The 18,702-nt window shown below is 48.1% G+C and overlaps 7 protein-coding genes across 7 annotated transcripts; 3 read left to right on the top strand and 4 right to left on the bottom strand.

Moving 5' to 3' along the window:
* Positions 1-760: 760 nt before the first annotated feature.
* EYB26_004437 (uncharacterized protein) lies at positions 761-4,683 on the bottom strand (the record flags this gene model as incomplete). The annotated part of the gene is made up of 9 exons (XM_054263728.1): positions 761-1,729; positions 1,778-1,885; positions 1,940-2,082; positions 2,134-2,269; positions 2,323-2,766; positions 2,818-2,934; positions 2,985-3,958; positions 4,009-4,182; positions 4,230-4,683. The coding sequence occupies 9 exons, from the start codon at positions 4,681-4,683 to the stop codon at positions 761-763; spliced, it is 3,519 nt and encodes a 1,172-aa protein (XP_054119703.1).
* Positions 4,684-5,353: 670 nt separating this feature from the next.
* EYB26_004436 (uncharacterized protein) lies at positions 5,354-7,844 on the bottom strand (the record flags this gene model as incomplete). Its single annotated transcript, XM_054263727.1, has 10 exons — positions 5,354-5,598; positions 5,667-5,711; positions 5,762-5,846; positions 5,897-6,731; positions 6,784-6,829; positions 6,892-7,113; positions 7,173-7,234; positions 7,285-7,450; positions 7,514-7,573; positions 7,637-7,844. The coding sequence occupies 10 exons, from the start codon at positions 7,842-7,844 to the stop codon at positions 5,354-5,356; spliced, it is 1,974 nt and encodes a 657-aa protein (XP_054119702.1).
* Positions 7,845-8,480: 636 nt separating this feature from the next.
* On the top strand, positions 8,481-11,750 carry EYB26_004435 (uncharacterized protein; the record flags this gene model as incomplete). Its single annotated transcript, XM_054263726.1, has 5 exons — positions 8,481-8,555; positions 8,613-8,800; positions 8,857-9,186; positions 9,237-9,378; positions 9,429-11,750. The coding sequence occupies 5 exons, from the start codon at positions 8,481-8,483 to the stop codon at positions 11,748-11,750; spliced, it is 3,057 nt and encodes a 1,018-aa protein (XP_054119701.1).
* A 208-nt stretch (positions 11,751-11,958) lies between these two features.
* On the bottom strand, positions 11,959-13,012 carry EYB26_004434 (uncharacterized protein; the record flags this gene model as incomplete). The annotated part of the gene is made up of 3 exons (XM_054263725.1): positions 11,959-12,588; positions 12,648-12,830; positions 12,890-13,012. The coding sequence occupies 3 exons, from the start codon at positions 13,010-13,012 to the stop codon at positions 11,959-11,961; spliced, it is 936 nt and encodes a 311-aa protein (XP_054119700.1).
* Positions 13,013-13,877: 865 nt separating this feature from the next.
* Positions 13,878-14,463, top strand: EYB26_004433 (uncharacterized protein; the record flags this gene model as incomplete). The annotated part of the gene is made up of 2 exons (XM_054263724.1): positions 13,878-14,228; positions 14,299-14,463. 2 exons carry the CDS (start codon positions 13,878-13,880, stop codon positions 14,461-14,463), a joined length of 516 nt encoding a protein of 171 aa, XP_054119699.1.
* A 123-nt stretch (positions 14,464-14,586) lies between these two features.
* On the bottom strand, positions 14,587-16,341 carry EYB26_004432 (uncharacterized protein; the record flags this gene model as incomplete). The annotated part of the gene is made up of 2 exons (XM_054263723.1): positions 14,587-16,245; positions 16,339-16,341. The coding sequence occupies 2 exons, from the start codon at positions 16,339-16,341 to the stop codon at positions 14,587-14,589; spliced, it is 1,662 nt and encodes a 553-aa protein (XP_054119698.1).
* Positions 16,342-16,976: 635 nt separating this feature from the next.
* EYB26_004431 (uncharacterized protein) lies at positions 16,977-18,446 on the top strand (the record flags this gene model as incomplete). Its single annotated transcript, XM_054263722.1, has 2 exons — positions 16,977-17,476; positions 17,528-18,446. 2 exons carry the CDS (start codon positions 16,977-16,979, stop codon positions 18,444-18,446), a joined length of 1,419 nt encoding a protein of 472 aa, XP_054119697.1.
* Between the last annotated feature and the right edge of the window lie 256 nt (positions 18,447-18,702).

The raw sequence follows: 18,702 nt of genomic DNA, 5'->3' as shown, positions 1-18,702 counted from the left end.
TGGCCAATAGGACTGTCGAGTAATACCGTCGTTAGTTATTCCTCGAGTTACATGTTGAAGTAGCACAAGTAACTAACTTACTCCATATGATAGATCCTACCCATGTACCTGACTGACCTGGTTAGCTGCCCAGTGGCAGAAACTAAACGTGATCTATCTGCATGCCCGCAAAATGTATGGACGCTCTATGCTCCAGTGACGTCCGCCGTTTCCAGGATACCCACTAGCTGCCACAACAATTGGGCCTAAACACCAACACATGTGCCACATTTGAGTCAAAACCGTTGAAAGGAGTCAAATAGGTGGGCGATGCCCTTTCTTTTAGTGTCAGGGACGGGTACCGTTACATGGTTTTCATGGCATGGCTTATGCCACCGAAACTATTGTATTTGAGAGTTTTTACAGTACGGTTTCAGTACGAAATGCTAAGCACTGCCACGCACTAAGCTGTATACCGCAAGGTCCGATCGGGGGGGGGGGGATCTAGACCGCACGTGGAGACACAAGCTCGGGCTAAGATAAAGCCAAGCCGATGTATCTCTGTATCATCTTGTCTTGGAAAGCTTCATCCCATGGATTCACGAGTCTTGTCATGGACTACTTCTGCCTCGCACCAACCTACAAACCCCGACAGCGTTTGAGGCTTTATCTTTATCGCTAAGGAGGAGACGTGAACAAAGGGTTTAGTTCTGCTTCGTGCATCGACAAGAATTGACTGCTATTTCTTCCACAAAAGTATCAACAAATATACGCCAACTGCCTATTTACTGTCCCACATAACCTCACTCAACCGCAACATCGCATCCCCATTACTCCGCTTCGCAGTCATAAAATCTTCCCTGTTCTGCTCCCCTCGCGGCCCACGCATAATCTCCGAAAAGCACAATTCAATCAACACCCGTAGCTCATCGTATGTGAATGGCGCACCATTACCAGCTGCTAGGGCCTTGTCGCCTTGCGATGCAAATAATTCTTTCTCTTCCTTTGCGTGGTCAAGGGCCTTTTGCGGACCTTCGAGGAACCAATCCAGAAATTTGGCGCTGCGGGGGAGAGCGACTACTTCGGTCGGCTCGTTTTCCTTTCCGGCCGATGTGTCGCTTTCGGTGATGATGTTTTTCAGGTTCTGTTGTAGGACGAGCACGTCGAGTTGTAGTCGTAGGGCACCGTTGTGATTCAACGCTCCGATGTACTGGGTGCAGAAGATGAAGGTCTGATCAATAAACCGCGCTAGGCCCGATGTAATGAACTGCTCTTCGCTTGGGGCTAGGTATGAAGATAGATTTGTGTCTATCGCAATGAGTTCGTTATTCAACTCCAAAACCTGTGGAGATGCAGCTGCGGGAGGCGTAGGTAGAAGTAAATGCCAATTCGTATTCGCGCTAGGCGCCGGTGTTGACGGCGTGTCTACGAGTAGTGGTTGTGGGCCTTGTGGGCCGGCCATGGCCTTGGTCAAAACGTAGATCACTCTGCATCTAATGTCGATCTGCATGGCGAGGAGCGCATTGTTCGCGAGATTGCGCAGGGACTGTAGCGTGTTGTCGAAGATGATCACTGTTTCATTATTCATCGGTAGATACACTGGTTGGCTGATGCTGTCCCGTCTCGGCTTGATAGTGCTGATCAGTGTCCATCGGCGAGCGTGTGTCATTCGCTTTGACTCGCTCCGACTCGAGTCGACTGAACTGCTGGTGATGTATCTGAGTTTTGACAATTGACTCACAAGCCATTGCTATATACAATTAGCCTGCATTCATACAAACTATTCGACTTTACTCACCAGACTGTTATGCAATAGCGACAGCGTTACAACATTCTTTGGATCCGAAATCAGATCAAACTCATCCAACGGTATTGCACTTGTTTCTCGTAGGAGTATTTCGGTTTCCTGACATTAATTGTTAGCAGATTCCTTTTTTATAAACTTCGTATGCAATCCTACCTTGTCAATAAGCGCCTTCCTGTCACCGTTTCCGACAAGCAGTTTCTTGACCGTCTCATGTATTTCACCAGCATCCGCAAACAATGCAGGCTTTTTCAGTCGGGTACCTCCATTAACAGGCGACGATATGCGCGTAACCATTGCTATAACCGTCAGTATCCTCATCAAAATCCGACACACTAGAACAAACATACCCTTATACCAGCCACAGCATTTATCGTAATATGTCACAATCTGGCTGAGAACCATCTGAGTAAACATCTGATCATGAGGAATACTGTCAAGCATTTTGCTAAACGCTTTGACCAAAGACATGAAGTTGACAGTGCCCTACACCATTATCAGAGACGATGTCACATCACAAAGACATTAGGAAGTCTTACCTTGAAGATTGGCTTCGGAGACACGGTAACCCAGTTAGGATCCTCGGAAAACGCGTCCGAAGCAATAAAAGATAAAGCGCAAAGATCTGTAACAGCCTCGTCCAATTGCGGCTGAAAGACATTGATCAAAAAGTCATCCAAGAACGAAGTAAGAGTACTCATGGCAATATCTGAATCAGCAGGTACGATATCTTTGAGCTTTTGAATGAAAGAAAGGGAAGGAGGAAGTAAAAGTCCCATGTTGAATACACTTGGCTGGATAAGAAGCTTATGGCCAGTGCCCGAGTTTCCTTGTTTCGACGTTGGGGTACCGTCACTGTTGGTTCGCTCGGCTGTCTTGGTGACCAAACCAGGCACAGAATGCCGCAAAATTTCATCTAGTTCATCTCGTTCGGTCTTCATGTCGCTCGATTTTTGATCCACATCCGACATTTTGAACATTTTCTATTCTGTTAGCTTGTAGCCTAGGTGCTATTCGTACAGCCATCGGCTTACCTTGTTTCTATCTCTCTGATTGAGAGAGAAATTCCGTTTCGCTTCAGCCTGTCGTGGGACAGTTCGGTAGGAATCATCGCCATCTGTAGCAAGGTAGTCGTGGAGGAGAGATCGTATCTTTAAATCTGTTAGAATTGTAGCAACCACCGATCATGTTTCTAACATACCTCACTCTGATATAGTTTCCATAACTCCTTGAATCCATCGGCCAATGTGGTTTTGCCCAGTCTCTCACGATGAATGATGCCTACAATCACATCGTGAATGACGCGGTGCCCTTCGGCAATAGCCTCAAATTTCGCATATAAGTTCCAGAGGAATTCAGTCAACACAGGACCACGCTGCTCGTTGATCTCCGTAGGAAGCCCGCTTTTATTATCCTGGGACAAAAGAGTTCGTGCGAGGTTTGGATGACGAGCGTCCACTTCGGCGCTCGTCTTGTCCACAACGGCAAACAATTCCACTGGCAGCCTCTGCTCAATTCTGTCAACAGCGATATCCAGGTTACCCATGCGGTTCAAGGCTTCAATGATGAGGCTGATATAGTGGAATGTGTCCGCTTCCGGATTGCGAGAAGAGTCCTCTATCATAGGTTTCGATACATCCATTTTGGCAAGAAAACTATACACAGGTCTCTCCCACGTTGCGCCGTTTGCAGATCCTTGACTCGCTTTCTCATCAGTGGCCGAAGCCTTCCAACGATCCTGACAGTAGGGAGATTTGAGATATAGATGGTCATGTAACTCCTCAATCAAAATCTCGGTCAGTGATGTCTCCTGATTAGTGAAATAGGACCGTAGATCAGAAAGAGCGCCAATCTCTTCAAATTCGGATCGACGCATCAAGCGAAGACCTTCCTGGAGAATATCAACCGCCGACAAGAACCGTTTGTCCGATATTTTCTGCTCCAACTTCTCGGGTAACATTTGAACTTCGTGAATCTGATTGAAAAGTTGTAATATGTCATCATAGTCTTGAGAAGACGTCGCTAGACCTTGCAATTCTGGTTTTGTGGTAAGAAGTCCGGATTTTGTCTCTTCGAGTGAGCTTCTCAGCGTGCGAACGCGGTTCTGAGAACTGTGGATGCTGGCTTGTATCTTATGGTAGGTACCGATGGAACTGTTGAATCCCTGGTGATGTTCTGCTGGAATAAGCATCTATGCTAGCAAGGAAGAATTAGTCAAAACATACCATTGACAATACTCCTCAGAGTCTTTTGTATCTGCTTTTGTGTCTGTAGAAACTCCGGTTCGCGGTCTGCTTTTCCCAGTGTACTATTATCCATCAATTGTAATGCGACTTGTACAGGTATGCAGTCCTCCGTGGCCATAAAGTCCCAGTTTCGTTGGATCGTTTGCAGCAACTCTGAAAAAAGTTAGCAGGCACCCTTGTCCTCGAATTATATTTCTCGCCTTCAATTGACTGAGCCCCTCGTCCTCCGCTCGCCGCGGCGTCAGTGCGATTCGTCGGCATCGGCCTCATGTAATCACCCTCGTCCCTTCCCGGCCGCCATCTCGTACCAGTATTCACATCCCGCGGCCGTGACCGCGACGAAGACGCCGCTGAAGGTCTTCTATCCTGCTCTCCTCTTCCGCGATCATAATCTCTATCTCGATCCCTTTCTCGCGACAAGGTCGAAGACGAAGTCGGCGGCCGTTGCGGCTCCTCGTTCATAAACCCGCCATATCCGCCGGGACGTCGTTCGCGCTCACGTTCTCGGTCTCGATTTCCTCCTCCACCTGCATTACCGCCTCCGCCATATCCGTTCACGCCGAGACCGCTGGAACCACCATATCCTCCGTTCTCTGAACGGCCCGAGTCGGAGGGATATCCGTATCCGTTTGCGTAGGGGTTTCGGCCACTCATGCCAGTATCTGTGGCCGGTTGGTGCTGATACTATTTTATGTGTCTCATTCGAGCCTTCAGGTATAAGGGTGAGATGCGTTTAGAGTGGCACGATATTTGCGACGAGCCTAATCAGGTCTGATTGCTCCTGGCAATGGTCATATTCTTGGCTGTGGTCCGGAAGTTTGTGAAATCGAAGGCTCTTAGTTGCTTAAATCTTGATGCCGCCAGTAGACAAAATATCTTAACGATGTCGAATTCACAGCATGTCACTATGGTAGAGCATTGGGTTGGCGCAGTCGTTGAGTTCTGACAGGGTTGTTAAACAGTCCAAGACTCCAAGTGCGTGCCAGGTCATTGCGGGCGCAGGGAAGGCTCCACACGAGCTTGCGGCTTGCGCAACAATTCATTGGCTGCCCCCTTGATGTATTCTATATACTCTTACTATCACTACAGTGTTGGCATCAAGGGTCAACCATTTTCCTATTGGTATTTGGTTATCATGCATCTATGATCTATTTTTCTGAGTGTAGTATTAACACGGCATATAACACTCATTCGTTGAATATGTTGTCTAATTCATTCACCTTCAAATCCAGCCAACAAACTGCGAGAAAATGCGACAGACTGATCTAAGCCACGCTCTATTCAAATGCCGATGCTTTCCCAATGATTGTACAAGATAGAATATTTACTTCAGTGGCTTAGTCTCTTTCTTCAGCCAGTTCAAGGTCAGCTCATCTTGCTTGAAGTATCCGCTGGTCTTTTCCCACACCTCGGCGTGGTAATTGTTCACCCACTGTCTCTCCTCTTCTGAGAGCAACGATGTTTCAATTAGATTTTGTCCGATTGGTGTCATTGTGACATGCTCAAATCCAAGCCAGGATTTTTCTCCGAACTTGTAAGGTGTCTCGACCTCACGGGCCATAATAATGTCTGCGTAAAGCAGTTAGCAAGGGGTCACTATTTGACGGCATCGCCTTCGCTACACGTGCGAAACTTACTCTCAATACGGATTCCAAACTTTCCATCTTCATAGTATCCGGGTTCTTCAAAGTGTCAGCATTATCCAAAGAGATTCAGTATAGGATAGACTCACCATCAGAAATTACGTTGCCTGGTGACAAAGACACCTCAGAATATTGGATGCGGGTACCAACTCCAATAGGACCCTCATGGACGTTCTGTTCCTTTGTCAGTAAATATTCATCTATTAGAAAGATATGAGACTCACCAAGTAGGCGCCAACACCGTGACCCGTGCCATGAAGATAGTCCAGACCGTACCGCCACAAATGCTGACGTGCAAGTGCATCAAGAGCAAATCCACTGGTACCCTTGGGGAATACAGCAGTATCGAGTGCAATGAGTCCCTTCAAAACGAGAGTGAATGCTTTCTTCTCCATCTCGGTAGGCGTACCAAAGTGGAAGGTTCGGGTAGTATCAGTAGTACCGTCCAGATATTGACCACCAGAGTCACATAGGTAGATGGCATTTGGATCAATCACCGAGCAAATGCCTTTTTCGGGTTTATAGTGGATCACAGCTGCGTTTGGTCCGGTGGAGGAGATTGTGTCAAACGAAAGTCCCACAAACTTGTCATGCTTGGAGCGGATCTGCTCAAGCTTATCCGCACCATCTACTTCGTCCAGTGTAGACTTTTTGTTGATCAATTCATTTTCCAGCCATGCAAAGTATTCAGACAATGCTGCGCCATCCCGGATATGGCAGTTCCTCATGCCCTTGAGCTCAACCTCGTTCTTGATAGCCTTGGCATCGGAGATTGGGCTACGTGCCTCATCCAATTTCTTCTCGCCACCAAAGCTAAGGCTTAGAGCCCAAGATGCTTTGTTAGAGGTAAGGTATTTCATGGGGCTGCCATTCTCGGTTAATGGGGCATTTACACTGAGCGCCCTTGCATCGGCGAATATCGACTCGTAAGGTTTGACAACGACGTCTGAGCCAAGATGGGCCTTGACTTCGGGTGATAGCTTCTCGTCGTTGATGTACAGGTCTACGGTTTCGGGGGTGATCACGGCATATGAGAAGAAGACTGGGTTGTATGGGATGCTTCCCGTTGTTAGCCAATACAGTCAACGACTTGGTCTTGATGGTGACATACTCGTTTCCTCTTAGGTTGAACAGCCATGCGATTTCGTCAAGCACCGCTATAGTATTGATTAGTATGATACCATTGAGGTAGATGATTGAATTCAAGGAATCAACCTACACACGATGAAGCCTGCACGCTTTTTCGTCTTCAATTCTTTTCGCAAATCCGCAATCTTCTCTTGGAATGGCTTTCCAGCATACTCGGCGGGATGAATCTTGACCGTCTCATTTGGTCGAGCAGGGCGTTTGTCACCCCAGATCTGGTCCACCAAATTTTGTTCAATACCAATGAGCTTCGAGCCGCTCTTCTCCAAAGTCTCCGAGAGCTTCCTAGCGCTTGCTAGAGAAATCACGATCAGACATGTTTGCGACTTGTATAGAATCCAGAGCCAAACGCACCAGCAGTGATAACAGAAGGGTCAACTCCGACGGTCTTTCCTCCCTCGGCTTGCTCCGTAGTCCTGTAGGAATATGAGATTCTGCTGTGTAGTATATGAAGATCCCCAATTACCATTCTTGCCACGTCGGAACACCTTCCAATCCTCGTTTCAAAAGGGTCCAATTGCTATCGAGCTGCTTGGCAGCTTGGTTGAAATAACGTCCGTCGGTCGAAAGCGCAGCGGCAGTGGAGGAGATGACAGCGGTTCCTGCGGAGCCGGTGAAGCCAGAGATGAATTCTATGTAGTTGAACATCACGAGTAAGCTATACGTCCAAAACCATTATACAGGGTCGTGGGTACCTCGGCGTGCGTCGCAATGGGCGATATATTCGGATTGATGGCTATCTTCGGAGGGGACAACTAGATTGTAGCAAATGGATGAGCAATCGTTCTGGCCATAAGAAGGAAGTGAAACGAACTCACTGTACACATCTAGGTTATTCCGTTTCATCAACTCCCTCAGCTGCACAAGACGCTCTGAGGTATCCACTGTTTCCATTTCGATTGAGAGGCGCACAGCAGTGTTGGCGAATGTCCTATTGAATGAAGATTTGGGGGGCGCAAAGAATCGTAGAGGAGACGATAATGCAGTGCGCTGCAGGAGAGGAGAAGCTCGACATAAGAAGAGCATGGGCGTTACTTTGAAAATAAGAAGACAAGACAGACTAAAAAGACAGCGACGTGCGGGGGAGTAACAGCAAAGGCGAAAAAGCTGGTGGGGTTACTGTAGCTGGTCTCGTGCTGGATGGACAGCTGGGAAGGTGAGGTGGCAGCGCCGCGTCTTGCCGCTCGGGTTACTTGGCCTAGTGACTCGCCTCTGCGCCTCCGTCGTAGGGGCACCGAAGTACACAATTACTCTGTACATTCTGAATACTCTATGGAAAACCACTTCAATTGAGAGACATCGATACTCAACTGATACACCCGGCAGATGCAGATACTTTTGGAATTCATACAGTTATGTCACTAGTACTCCCGACACCTATTTTGCTGCCGCATCCTGAATTCTATCAACCACCAGCTTTAGCGAGGTGGCATAGCAAAATACCCATCTATCCATTACCACCATCTCGTTGCTCCGTAGTAATTGAGTCTCCATTAAATCCTTGCCAATATTAATTGGCGGCCGCTGAAATTGTGCTTCTTGAGGCAGTAAAGTACCCCACCTTACCCGATCCCGTTAGTGCTATCAAATCGCGGTTTCCCTTTCAGCCATCAACTTCGACTTTCTTCATGCTTCAACCTGTCAGTCCTCATCAACTTCAGCATGGACGTGGCAGGACAGGCCACCGTCCTGAACCCCGCCCAAAGCTCTCAGGAGCTGTTTGAAGAGGCGGAGACAGTGAGCATCATAATCCTCTTGAAACGCTAGTGTCAATAGCCTAACATGTTTGTCCAGTTAGTTTATCAATTGAATCACCCCACGGGGGCTGTCAAAGACAACATCAAATCAATACAAGATAAACTCCAACAGATTCAAAAATCACCCCAGGGCTGGGATGTGGCTAGATATCTGTTAGACCACCCTGATTCTAGCACCAGATTTTTTGGTGCATTGACATTTATCGTAAAGATAAATCAAAGCTGGTGCGTGACAGTAGCCGAATCAACGTGGCTGGCTCTCCAGTTAACATGTCTCATAGGTCTGACCTTTCCATCGAGGCAATTCAACAACTCAAGAACTATCTTATAGGTTCCTACGTCACTTTTATTGAATCGCAAGAAAAACAACTGGTGACTAGGAAGCTCTCAGCAGCCCTGATAGCTATCTTCTTTGCCGATGAATCATGGACTCACCCAATTCAAGACATTGCGACCTTCTTCTGGCAACATGGCCGTGAGGCGTCCTCTGAAATCGACTACGAGGGAATGGTTCTGCCTGCCCTCAACGAGGCGCAGATCTCAGGATTGCTTTCTTTTTCGCAAACAATGGCCGAGGATTGTGTCAAAAGTTGTGGCCTTCTTCGAAAAAGGTGAGTCACATCCAGTCGGCTGGACCGCAGGCCATTCTAACTATGTTTAGCACCGGTAACCATCCGGTTACAGAGAGCATAGAAGATGCTTTTAGTTTGTGCAACTATGTTCTTGGAGCATTACTGAACCAGTACAGAGCTGAGGGCGATGTTACTGAGAAGACCGGGTTTGAAGTACTAGATGCTTGTCGTGTAAGTCATCAACCACATCAGTATGCTTCTTTTGACTTATACTGGATTAGGCGTGGATCAGTGTGCGAACCTCTATATACCTTCGCGACCGTTCCGAGTCACACAATGTGCAAAGCACAATTGATCGATTGATTCTGTGTGTCGACATTACGACTCTTTGCAGCCATGCAACAGACATTCTAGCCGATATGCTCAACATGGAGGATCGTTTACTCAAACCGGTTCACCTTCAATTTATCTTGAATTACATTCAAGGTGATCAAGGAGCTGAGCTAGCACAAAGACTAAATGATGGAGATTATGATGACGATGCTATGTCATTCTGGGACCTCATCGAAGGATATACCCAATCCAGAAGGGTAGACCTCGTTACTGACAGTCTTGGGCCGAGTCATTCTGTGCTTCTGACGTATCTTGATGTGCTGTTCCAAGGCCCTGGTCATCCTGGAGTTGATGATATCATAGCTCCTCGTCTATTGGAATGGTGGACTGAAACAGCAGATACACTGCTAGACGGTGTAGAGGAAGGACTTGAAGAGGCTCGCCAACACCTTGCAAAAGCAGTACTCAATGTTTATAATCGGCTGAAATGGCCTACAGAGGAAGAGTATGATGAATGGCTTGCTGATGAAAGAAGCGAATTCTACAACTTCAGGCGGGATACCGAAGATTTCCTGCTTACCTCATATGCAACGTTGGGCCTGGAGCTGTTCGATCTATTCCGCCAGAGAGCTGTTTCTGCCTTGGATGTGGACGATTGGAACGAATTTGAGGCTGCCTGTTTTTGCTTGTCTCAACTTGCTGAAGCTGTTGACAGTTCTGAGGCTGCTCTTGATCATCTGAATGCTATATTCACATCCGATAGATTCACGCAGATATGTCTTAACAGCGATCGACTACCCACCAAAACTCGGCAGACTCTAGTTGATATGCTTGGTAAATACCAAGGCTACTTTGAGCGCAATCCAGGCCTTCTGCCCAAAGTGCTAACCTTTCTGTTTTCATCCTTGAATGTTGGATCATGCACCAACAATGCATCGCGCTCTATCGGGTTTCTTTGCAAATCGTGCCGCCAAGCTCTAGTTGCCGAACTTCCTGTGTTCTTGAGGATATGCAGCGAGTTCCAACAAAGTCAAGCCGTTACTGTCCAGAGCTTGGAACGTGTTGTCGAAGGAATCGCTGCTGTTGTCCAGGCACTGCCGTCCGAAGAGGCAAAGGCACCATGCATAGACGAATTATTAAGACCGTTCTTTTCTCAGACAGTATCTGCACGAGATGATGCGTCAAGAGGAGACATTGAGTCTGCTCATAGTCGTGGCCAACTAGCTCTTAAATGTATTGCAGGAATCGGTCGGGGACTTCGGAGCGATGATTCAAGGGTTATTGATCTTGACAGCGAGGAAACGCCATCGGATGACAATTCATTCTGGAACGTCCATCCTCTTCAAGACCAACTACGCCAGTGTCTTTTGATTTATCTAGATGGCTTCCCCTTGGAGCATGAGATTATTGAGGGTATCTGTGAAGTCTTGAAGGCTGGATTCACAGAGAAGATTGGGCCATTTGTATTCAGACCTGCAATTACAGTGCACCTTCTTACAACCGTGCCGCTCGGGGCAGCCGGAGCAGCCGACGTTGTGATGAGCACAGCAAGCTCGTTTCTTGCCTCGTATCAGAGCAGCCCGGGAAAAGTGCAAGAGGAGGCTGCTTTATTGTTCATACATGTTTACTGGACGTTTTCGCTTATGATGCAGAATCCACAAAGCCACGACCCTGAGGTTTCAAATAGTGGGATCTCATTCTTGACTCGATCACTGCCCAAGTATCATGAGATTCTCTTCTCATTGACATCAGCCCCAGCTACTTCTACGTTCCGCATTGCTACGCCACCACCTAACATGAACATGGAAATTCCGGTATTACAAACAATCTTGAACTTCGTTAGCAACGCACTGTCTGGTCGGGAACCATTACCACTACGATCAGCCTCTCAGTTCTGGGTCGGCGTTCTCACATTGCCGAATGCAACGAATGGTACGACGAACGTATCTCGAGCGATTCAAGAATATCTACCGAGTCTGTGCCACGTTCTAATGACACAATTGAGCGGAGCATGTGCCAGATCAGATATCAACCATCTCTGCGAAGTGCTGAAGAAAATCATTTTTAACTTTCAAGGGGAAGCTCGAAATCATCTCGCTGCGTCGCTGGCGTCATTGGCAGGTCCAAATGACACTCCAGCTGGTCTGTCGAAAGAAAGGGAGAGATTTTTAGCGATGCTGCTCGGAGCAAGAGGAGGATCTGCGACGCAGGAGATTGTTCGTACATTCTGGATTAATTGTCGCGGTGCAGGGTTTGCATATCAAGCTTGATTGAGCGCTGGCTGGTTATGACTTACGATTGCTATGAAGATTCTATAAAATAGGAGGGTAGAGATTAAGCTTATCATATGTTCATAAAGTTATCTACATCTGACACGCCAGTGTCATAATCGACTATGCATGCTGAACAGAAGTCTTTTCCACCGCTTAACGCCAATAGAAACACACTTTTAGGCAGGATCGCAATTTTGTAAGCAAACTACCACCCCCTTCCAGCCAACTTATCCTTCGCATCCATCTGCGACACATTAATTCCCACCATCGCCTCACCCAACCCTTCACTAACCTGCGCCAAAACTCTAGGATCATTATAATGCGTAACGGCCTGCACAATCGCCCTTGCCCTCTTTCGTGCATCGCCCGACTTGAAAATACCGGATCCAACAAACACACCATCACAGCCCAATTGCATCATAAGCGCAGCATCAGCGGGCGTCGCAACACCACCAGCCGCGAAATTGACGACGGGCAGTCTACCCTTCTCAGCAGTTTCGCGCAACAACTCATATGGAACTTCGAGTTCGCGTGCATAAGCCCTTAGCTCGATTTCCGGGTCTGATGATGCCAACAGAATACCGCGGGCACGCGAGATTTGATCGTTGACGGTGCGCATGTGTTTAACAGCTTCGACGACGTCGCCTGTCCCCGCTTCACCCTTTGTGCGGATCATGGCTGCACCCTCAGAAATACGGCGGAGGGCTTCGCCGAGGTTGCGACAGCCGCAGACAAAGGGGACTTTGAAGGTGGATTTTTTGACGTGGTATTTGTCATCGGCGGGGGTGAGGACTTCGGATTCGTCGATGTAGTCCACTCCGATGCTTTCAAGGATCTGTCATACAATTAGTCTGATGATGATCACAGAGTGGGGGGCGGGGGTAAGGGACGAACCTGGCATTCGACAAAATGGCCGATACGGGCTTTGGCCATGACGGGGATGGTAACTGCGGCCATGATGTCCTTGATCATGGATGGGTCGGACATGCGAGCAACGCCTCCTTGGACTCTGATATCGGCGGGCACGCGCTCGAGGGCCATGACAGCCGCGGCACCGGCTTCTTCAGCGATGCGGGCCTACAGAACACATCAGCATAATAACATATATAGGAAGGAGAAAGAGGAGATGGACGCACCTGCTCGGCATTGACGACGTCCATGATAACACCGCCCTTCAACATCTGAGCCAAACCAGCCTTGACGGTAAAATCGGGCGTGCCATTGACAGCAACACCTCCGTTTGAATTCTCGGATGCCATTGCTTATAGGCTATGTAGTAAGTAGTAAAAGGAGAGTTGGTTCAGAGTCAACAGAGAGAAGTTGGAGGAAAGCAAGATTGAATGAATTTGAATTATGGCAGAAGTCTGTTGTCAAGTACAAAAGAAGATCAGATGAGGCCGTCTCGGCGGGAGTACACAGTAGTTATGCATCTACGATGAGTCACGTTTGTTTCTCGCCGGAAACAACCGAGCTTGGCCAGCAATCAATACGTTACTCAATTGAGAAATTAAAATCTCATTCGTCGGAAACCGAAAAAAAAAGTCTTAGCAAACGACATTCAAAGTTCCAACAACTATGGGTAGTGGAGGTGGTTAAACCCCGCGGAGGCAGCGCAAATCATGTCTGATCCAGCCGGCGATGATTGATTGGTTCAAGTTGTCCGAGGGAAACGATACGGATCAGGGAGCCAATCGTTAAGCAGTACCATATGCCGTTTCGGGATTCGGTCGAGGATCGGTGGGAGTACGTAGTACTGTGCTGTGCCAGTTCAGTTCAAAGGAAAGGCGAGACCAATCTGAGAATCTATGTACGTATGTAGTAGTATCAATCTAAGATAACTTAAGGATTAGGATTAGGGACTCAAAAAGAGCACAGACTGCCGAGCAGTCGCTTTTTTCACTGCTAACCGGAACAGGCTAGGGGAAGCTATTCAGCGCCTGAGGCAATTCGGCTATGTGATTGGTTCGACCGCCTTCCAGATGTGACGTCAATTCTAGGTACCTCCTTCCTCTCGGTAACCAACTGACTACGTACGTGCTCGTAGACTTCATCTTTGTGTTCTGCTCGACACCTTCCCGCCTTCAACGTCATCGCATAAACTTCAATTGCTAGAAAGAGCAAAAAATGGCATTCCTCTTCTCATCCCTCCGCCCCATCCTCATCGGCACAGGCATCGGCCTCTCCCTCCTCGTCCCATCCTCCCCCTTCCGCTCTGCACCAATCCAATGCCAATACACCGCGCCCTACTACAACCAACACGCCTCCCCAGAATCAGGATGGTCCCTCGCCGGCTCTGAACTAGCCGCAAAACAAGGTCGGACTAGTAGCTCGCAGCCCGGTACAGGTCTTTTGAACGCGCGGTGCATGCGACAGATTAGTTTGGGGAGTGTACTGGGATTAGCGACTGGCTTGGGGCTGCGGGTGTTTTCGAAGGCGTTGGTTTTTGTTCTGGGGGTTGGAATTGTGCTTATTGAGGTTTGTTCTTCTGACACTATACCTACCACAAAGATTTGAGTACTGACTGGGTTGGTGGTGCTGGTCGTAGTGGGCTGCGTCAAAAGGATACAACATCATCCCTGTAAACACACTGCAAAAATACGTGAAGAGTTTCGATTTACAGCGCGCTACGAGGGAGAATGTGCCGTTCAAAGTCAGCTTTGGTACAACAATGGCGTTTGCTGCTTTTGCTAGCTTCACGGATTACAGTTGATTGTCCAGTCGATATATGTTCATAATTTGGTATACTACCATCAATATATGATAAATTGATGGTTTCTATGCTGATATGCAATATGCTATATGTATGCTATATAATGATACAAGGGTATACAAACTAACTCAACACCAAATCCTCCAACACACCCTCCATTTCCTCCCTCGACAACGGAATACTCAGCGTCTCCGTACCCGTCGCGTCCATCCGCGAAGTAACCATTTGATGGTCATGGAACTCCTTCAACAACGTCCGGAACATCATCTCAGACGACGCAATGAATTCCTCCGCAGCTTTCTGATACAACATCCTGAACTCAATACCGGGCTCTTCACGCCTATCGCCCTTGGCAAGCGTCTGTCTTTGAGGTTGGTCCTGGCCGTCTTCATCATCGCTGAACCCTCCATTACCATCACTGTATTGTAGCGTCAAGACTTCAGTGAGGAGTAATCGGTAAAGGTTCCGCGCGTTCTCGGGTAAACTCTTGAGCACAAATGCGACACCTTCTCTGCCACCCACGCGTCGGCCCTTCTTTCCTAGAAGATTGTTGACTTCATCCACAACATTCATCTCTGCATCCAAGGGTACGAACGTAGTGCAGTCGTGGAATACAAAGTTGAATTGATCACGAAGACTGACATCCCACATGGTCAGAAAATTCGGCGTGTCAACAGTAGCCAGAAGATTGACATTAGGAAGTGCAGCCAGTCGAGCCAGTTGCGCCTGATGCGCAAGTCTTCGTAAAGGCGGCGCATCAATCGAGTTAATCAATACCGTTATTGGCGTTTTCCTCGACTGTAAAGCTGATTGTAAAAACTCGAGTGCTTCGCTGGGTGTTCCGCCGATTTTGGAGGGTACATCATCTCCACACACCGCCGTTGCAATCGCGGTGAGTATTGCCTTGACAGATGTATTCGGAGCATAGCCATTTACCATAATGATGGGTTGGTGTGACTCGGAATGCCCGTATAGCCAGTCCGCGAATCTTTGTACCAGGCCTCTCTTCGAGCCATATCCATATAAACAAATGTTGAATTTTTCATCAAATTCAAAGTTCCATTGGGGAAATGAGCGACGATGGATATTCAGTAGTAACTCTTTCTCCTCGCTAAATGGATCGTCGTATCGGCCGAGCAACTCAAAATATTCATCATGTGCCAGCAGCGAGACTTTGTTTAGGTTATTATTAGACGTGTTGGGCGGCCCCGGTCGGTTCTGGAAAAAATAACGTTCGTGAGGTGGTATGTCTCCTTCTGGAGTCGGCGATCGTTTGTTCTTTGCGCCTTTGGGTCGACCTGCTCGGCGTTTCACAGGCGGTTCAGCAGCTGGTGCATCGCCATCCTTCTCTGTCGTCGGGATTACGCCGTTAGTTTTCGAGTTGTCTTCTTCTAGAATCTCCTCCGCGAGCTTATCCGCGCCGTCCCAGCTATCTTCATCGTCCTGCTCGAGTAGTATCTTTGCACTCTTCCTCTTGGCTGAACGGTCGGCATTCCTGACTCTTGACGGTGTAGCAGTAACATCTTTCTTCGGCGTCGTAAATAATGATTTCGCCTTTGCCTTGTGTGTTGGTGTCTTGAGACCAGATGCAGTCAGCGTATCGACTTTTTTCGGCGTGTTACGCGCTCGCTTTGACGGAGTGACGTCGCCATTCAGCCCGTATCCGTTCACTTTTAGGACTGTATCAGGTCCCGGGCCTCGCTTCTGCCGTTTCGGAGTCGACGCTGTTGGCAAATCATTGTTATTGTCGTAGTTCTCATCTGGAGAATCTGCTGCTTTGCGCTTCATTATTCAGTGTAAGATCAGAACCTGCCATGGAAAATCAAAAAAAAAAAAAAAACGAGAATTATTCTCGAGAGCGGAATCACAGCATACCATAATTTAGACGATCCCCTTGATCAAGCAATTAGATCCCTTGACTTGACACTTGAAAGGGCACTCGGAGAAAGGCATGCGTGAAAGCTGCAAGGGAAACAACAAGCCGAGACCAATCGAACAGCCAATCAGAGCGCGAGATCTCAAGCCATCTATCTTTCCTGTTTGGGCCTAGTGTTTCCTCCACAAAATATTCACATTTCACCTTTATCTTTGTCCACGTTGGAAGACGAAAGCGAGCGGACAAGAAATCACGCAGGCTGTTGTTTGCAAGAGGTTGTCTCTCTCCAATTGGTCTGAGTGACTTCACATAAATTGAGGCTTTTGTGGTCTATGCGCGAATTGTCGAGCAATTGCATCCGCCAAAGCTAGCAGCGATTTCGGAGCAACACAAAGGAAACAGCTATAAATTGGTCAAGCCCAGGAATTGACACAATCTGTGCCTTTTGACTGGGTGTCTATACTCACTTCTGGTTCTATACTATAATTAAGCAAAGCGACACACTCGACGGTGTATTTTACTCCACTTAGCCGATACATTTGCTGTGAGTCATACAATCGTTTGAGGAGGTTATCTATATCAGATCCGCACAAGACCATTCTTGCCTACCATACTCAACTAAAGAACGCAAGACAAAATGGTCGTCCTCTTCAAAGCCGGATCTCTCGGTCCAGCAACAAACTCATTCATCATCGCCGCAACCCGCCGCGGCCAAATCCGCCTCTACAACATCCTCCAAGACACCACAATCCCCGAACCGAAACGAAAATACATCCCCTCCTCCGGCACTTACCCCAAGGGCTTTCGGGTGTCTGGTACCCATGTTGGCGTCAAAGCCGCAAATACAAAATACCCAGACTTGGCTCTGATTTCGTCTGATAAACCATGCACAGCTGCGGCAGCGGTGTTTACAACGAACAAGTTCCAAGCTGCGCCCGTGCAGGTCAGTAAAGTGACCTTGGAGCAGCGGAAGGGGAAAGGAATTCAATCCGTTGTTATCAATTCTGGATGCGCGAATGCCGTTACGGGAAAAGGCGGTTTGGAGGATGCGCGGAGTATGGCTGCGAAGGTGGATGAGTGTAATGGTACTTCGGAGCCGAGCACTCTTGTCATGAGTACCGGTGTCATTGGACAGAGGTAATGCCTACGTACTTTCAAATGCTAACTACAAAGCTAATTGTTTGATAGACTCCCCATCTCCAAAATCCTCGACAAAATCCCAACCGCCTACTCCAACCTCGCCAGCACTCACAACGCCTGGCTCGCAACGGCCCGCGCAATCTGCACAACAGATACATTCCCCAAACTCATCTCCCGGACCTTCAGTCTGCCTTCCTCTCCTGGAATTACCTATAGTCTCGCCGGCATGACCAAAGGCGCTGGCATGATCCACCCCAACATGGCAACTTTACTCGGCGTGCTATGCACAGACGCACCTGTCGACGCCTCCGTTATGAAGCCACTCTTGCTGCATGCAGTCTCTCGCTCTTTCAACTCCATCTCTATCGACGGCGACACCAGCACAAACGACACAATCGCATTCCTCGCCAACGGCGCCGCTGGTGGTCAAACAATCGCTTCATCAACATCCCAGGACTACGCCGCGCTACAAAAAGTGCTCACTTCTTTCGCACAATCGCTCTCGCAACTCGTCGTTCGCGACGGCGAAGGAGCAACTAAATTCGTGACTGTTCGCGTCCAGAACTCGCCATGCTACGATTCCGCGCGCCGCATTGCATCGACAATCGCACGCTCACCGCTCGTCAAAACAGCGCTATATGGACGAGACGCAAACTGGGGCCGTATACTATGCGCCGTCGGATACACAGATGGCGTGACCGAGGGCACCGTCGTCCCGGAACGTACGAGCGTCAGTTTCAAGCCTGTGGATGGCTCGCCCACCCTGCGACTGCTGGTGAATGGCGAGCCTGAGGTCGTCGATGAGGAGCGCGCAAGTGCTATTTTGCAGGATGAGGATTTGGAGATCATTGTTGATCTTGGTGGTGGTGACAAGGGTGAGAAGGGTCTGGGAGGAGAGGAGGCTGTGTATTGGTTCTGTGATTTTAGCCATGAGTATGTTACTATCAACGGTGACTATCGGACTTGAGCTATCATCCGCAGCGTCCACGGTCCTCGGGGTACATAGATTATGTAAAATTTAGCAGGTGTTCAGCTAGTTATATGATAAACATTTTGATTCATTTCTTAGAGTAAAGTAATACACCAGCAAAACAGATGCATAATCCATATATCCACACATATACTGTACAGCTACGACCAATACATTCCCAATGCACAGTAACACCATAAAGATGATTGATTTGAATGGACACTTTCCAGCTTTTTCAACCCAACCAAAGTAA

The sequence above is a fragment of the Talaromyces marneffei genome, chromosome 3 (genome assembly GCF_009556855.1).
Source record: "Talaromyces marneffei chromosome 3, complete sequence".
Lineage (NCBI taxonomy): Eukaryota > Fungi > Ascomycota > Eurotiomycetes > Eurotiales > Trichocomaceae > Talaromyces > Talaromyces marneffei.
The sequence above is the reverse complement of the archived record's forward strand: the minus strand, read 5'-3'. Positions and strand labels throughout refer to the sequence as shown.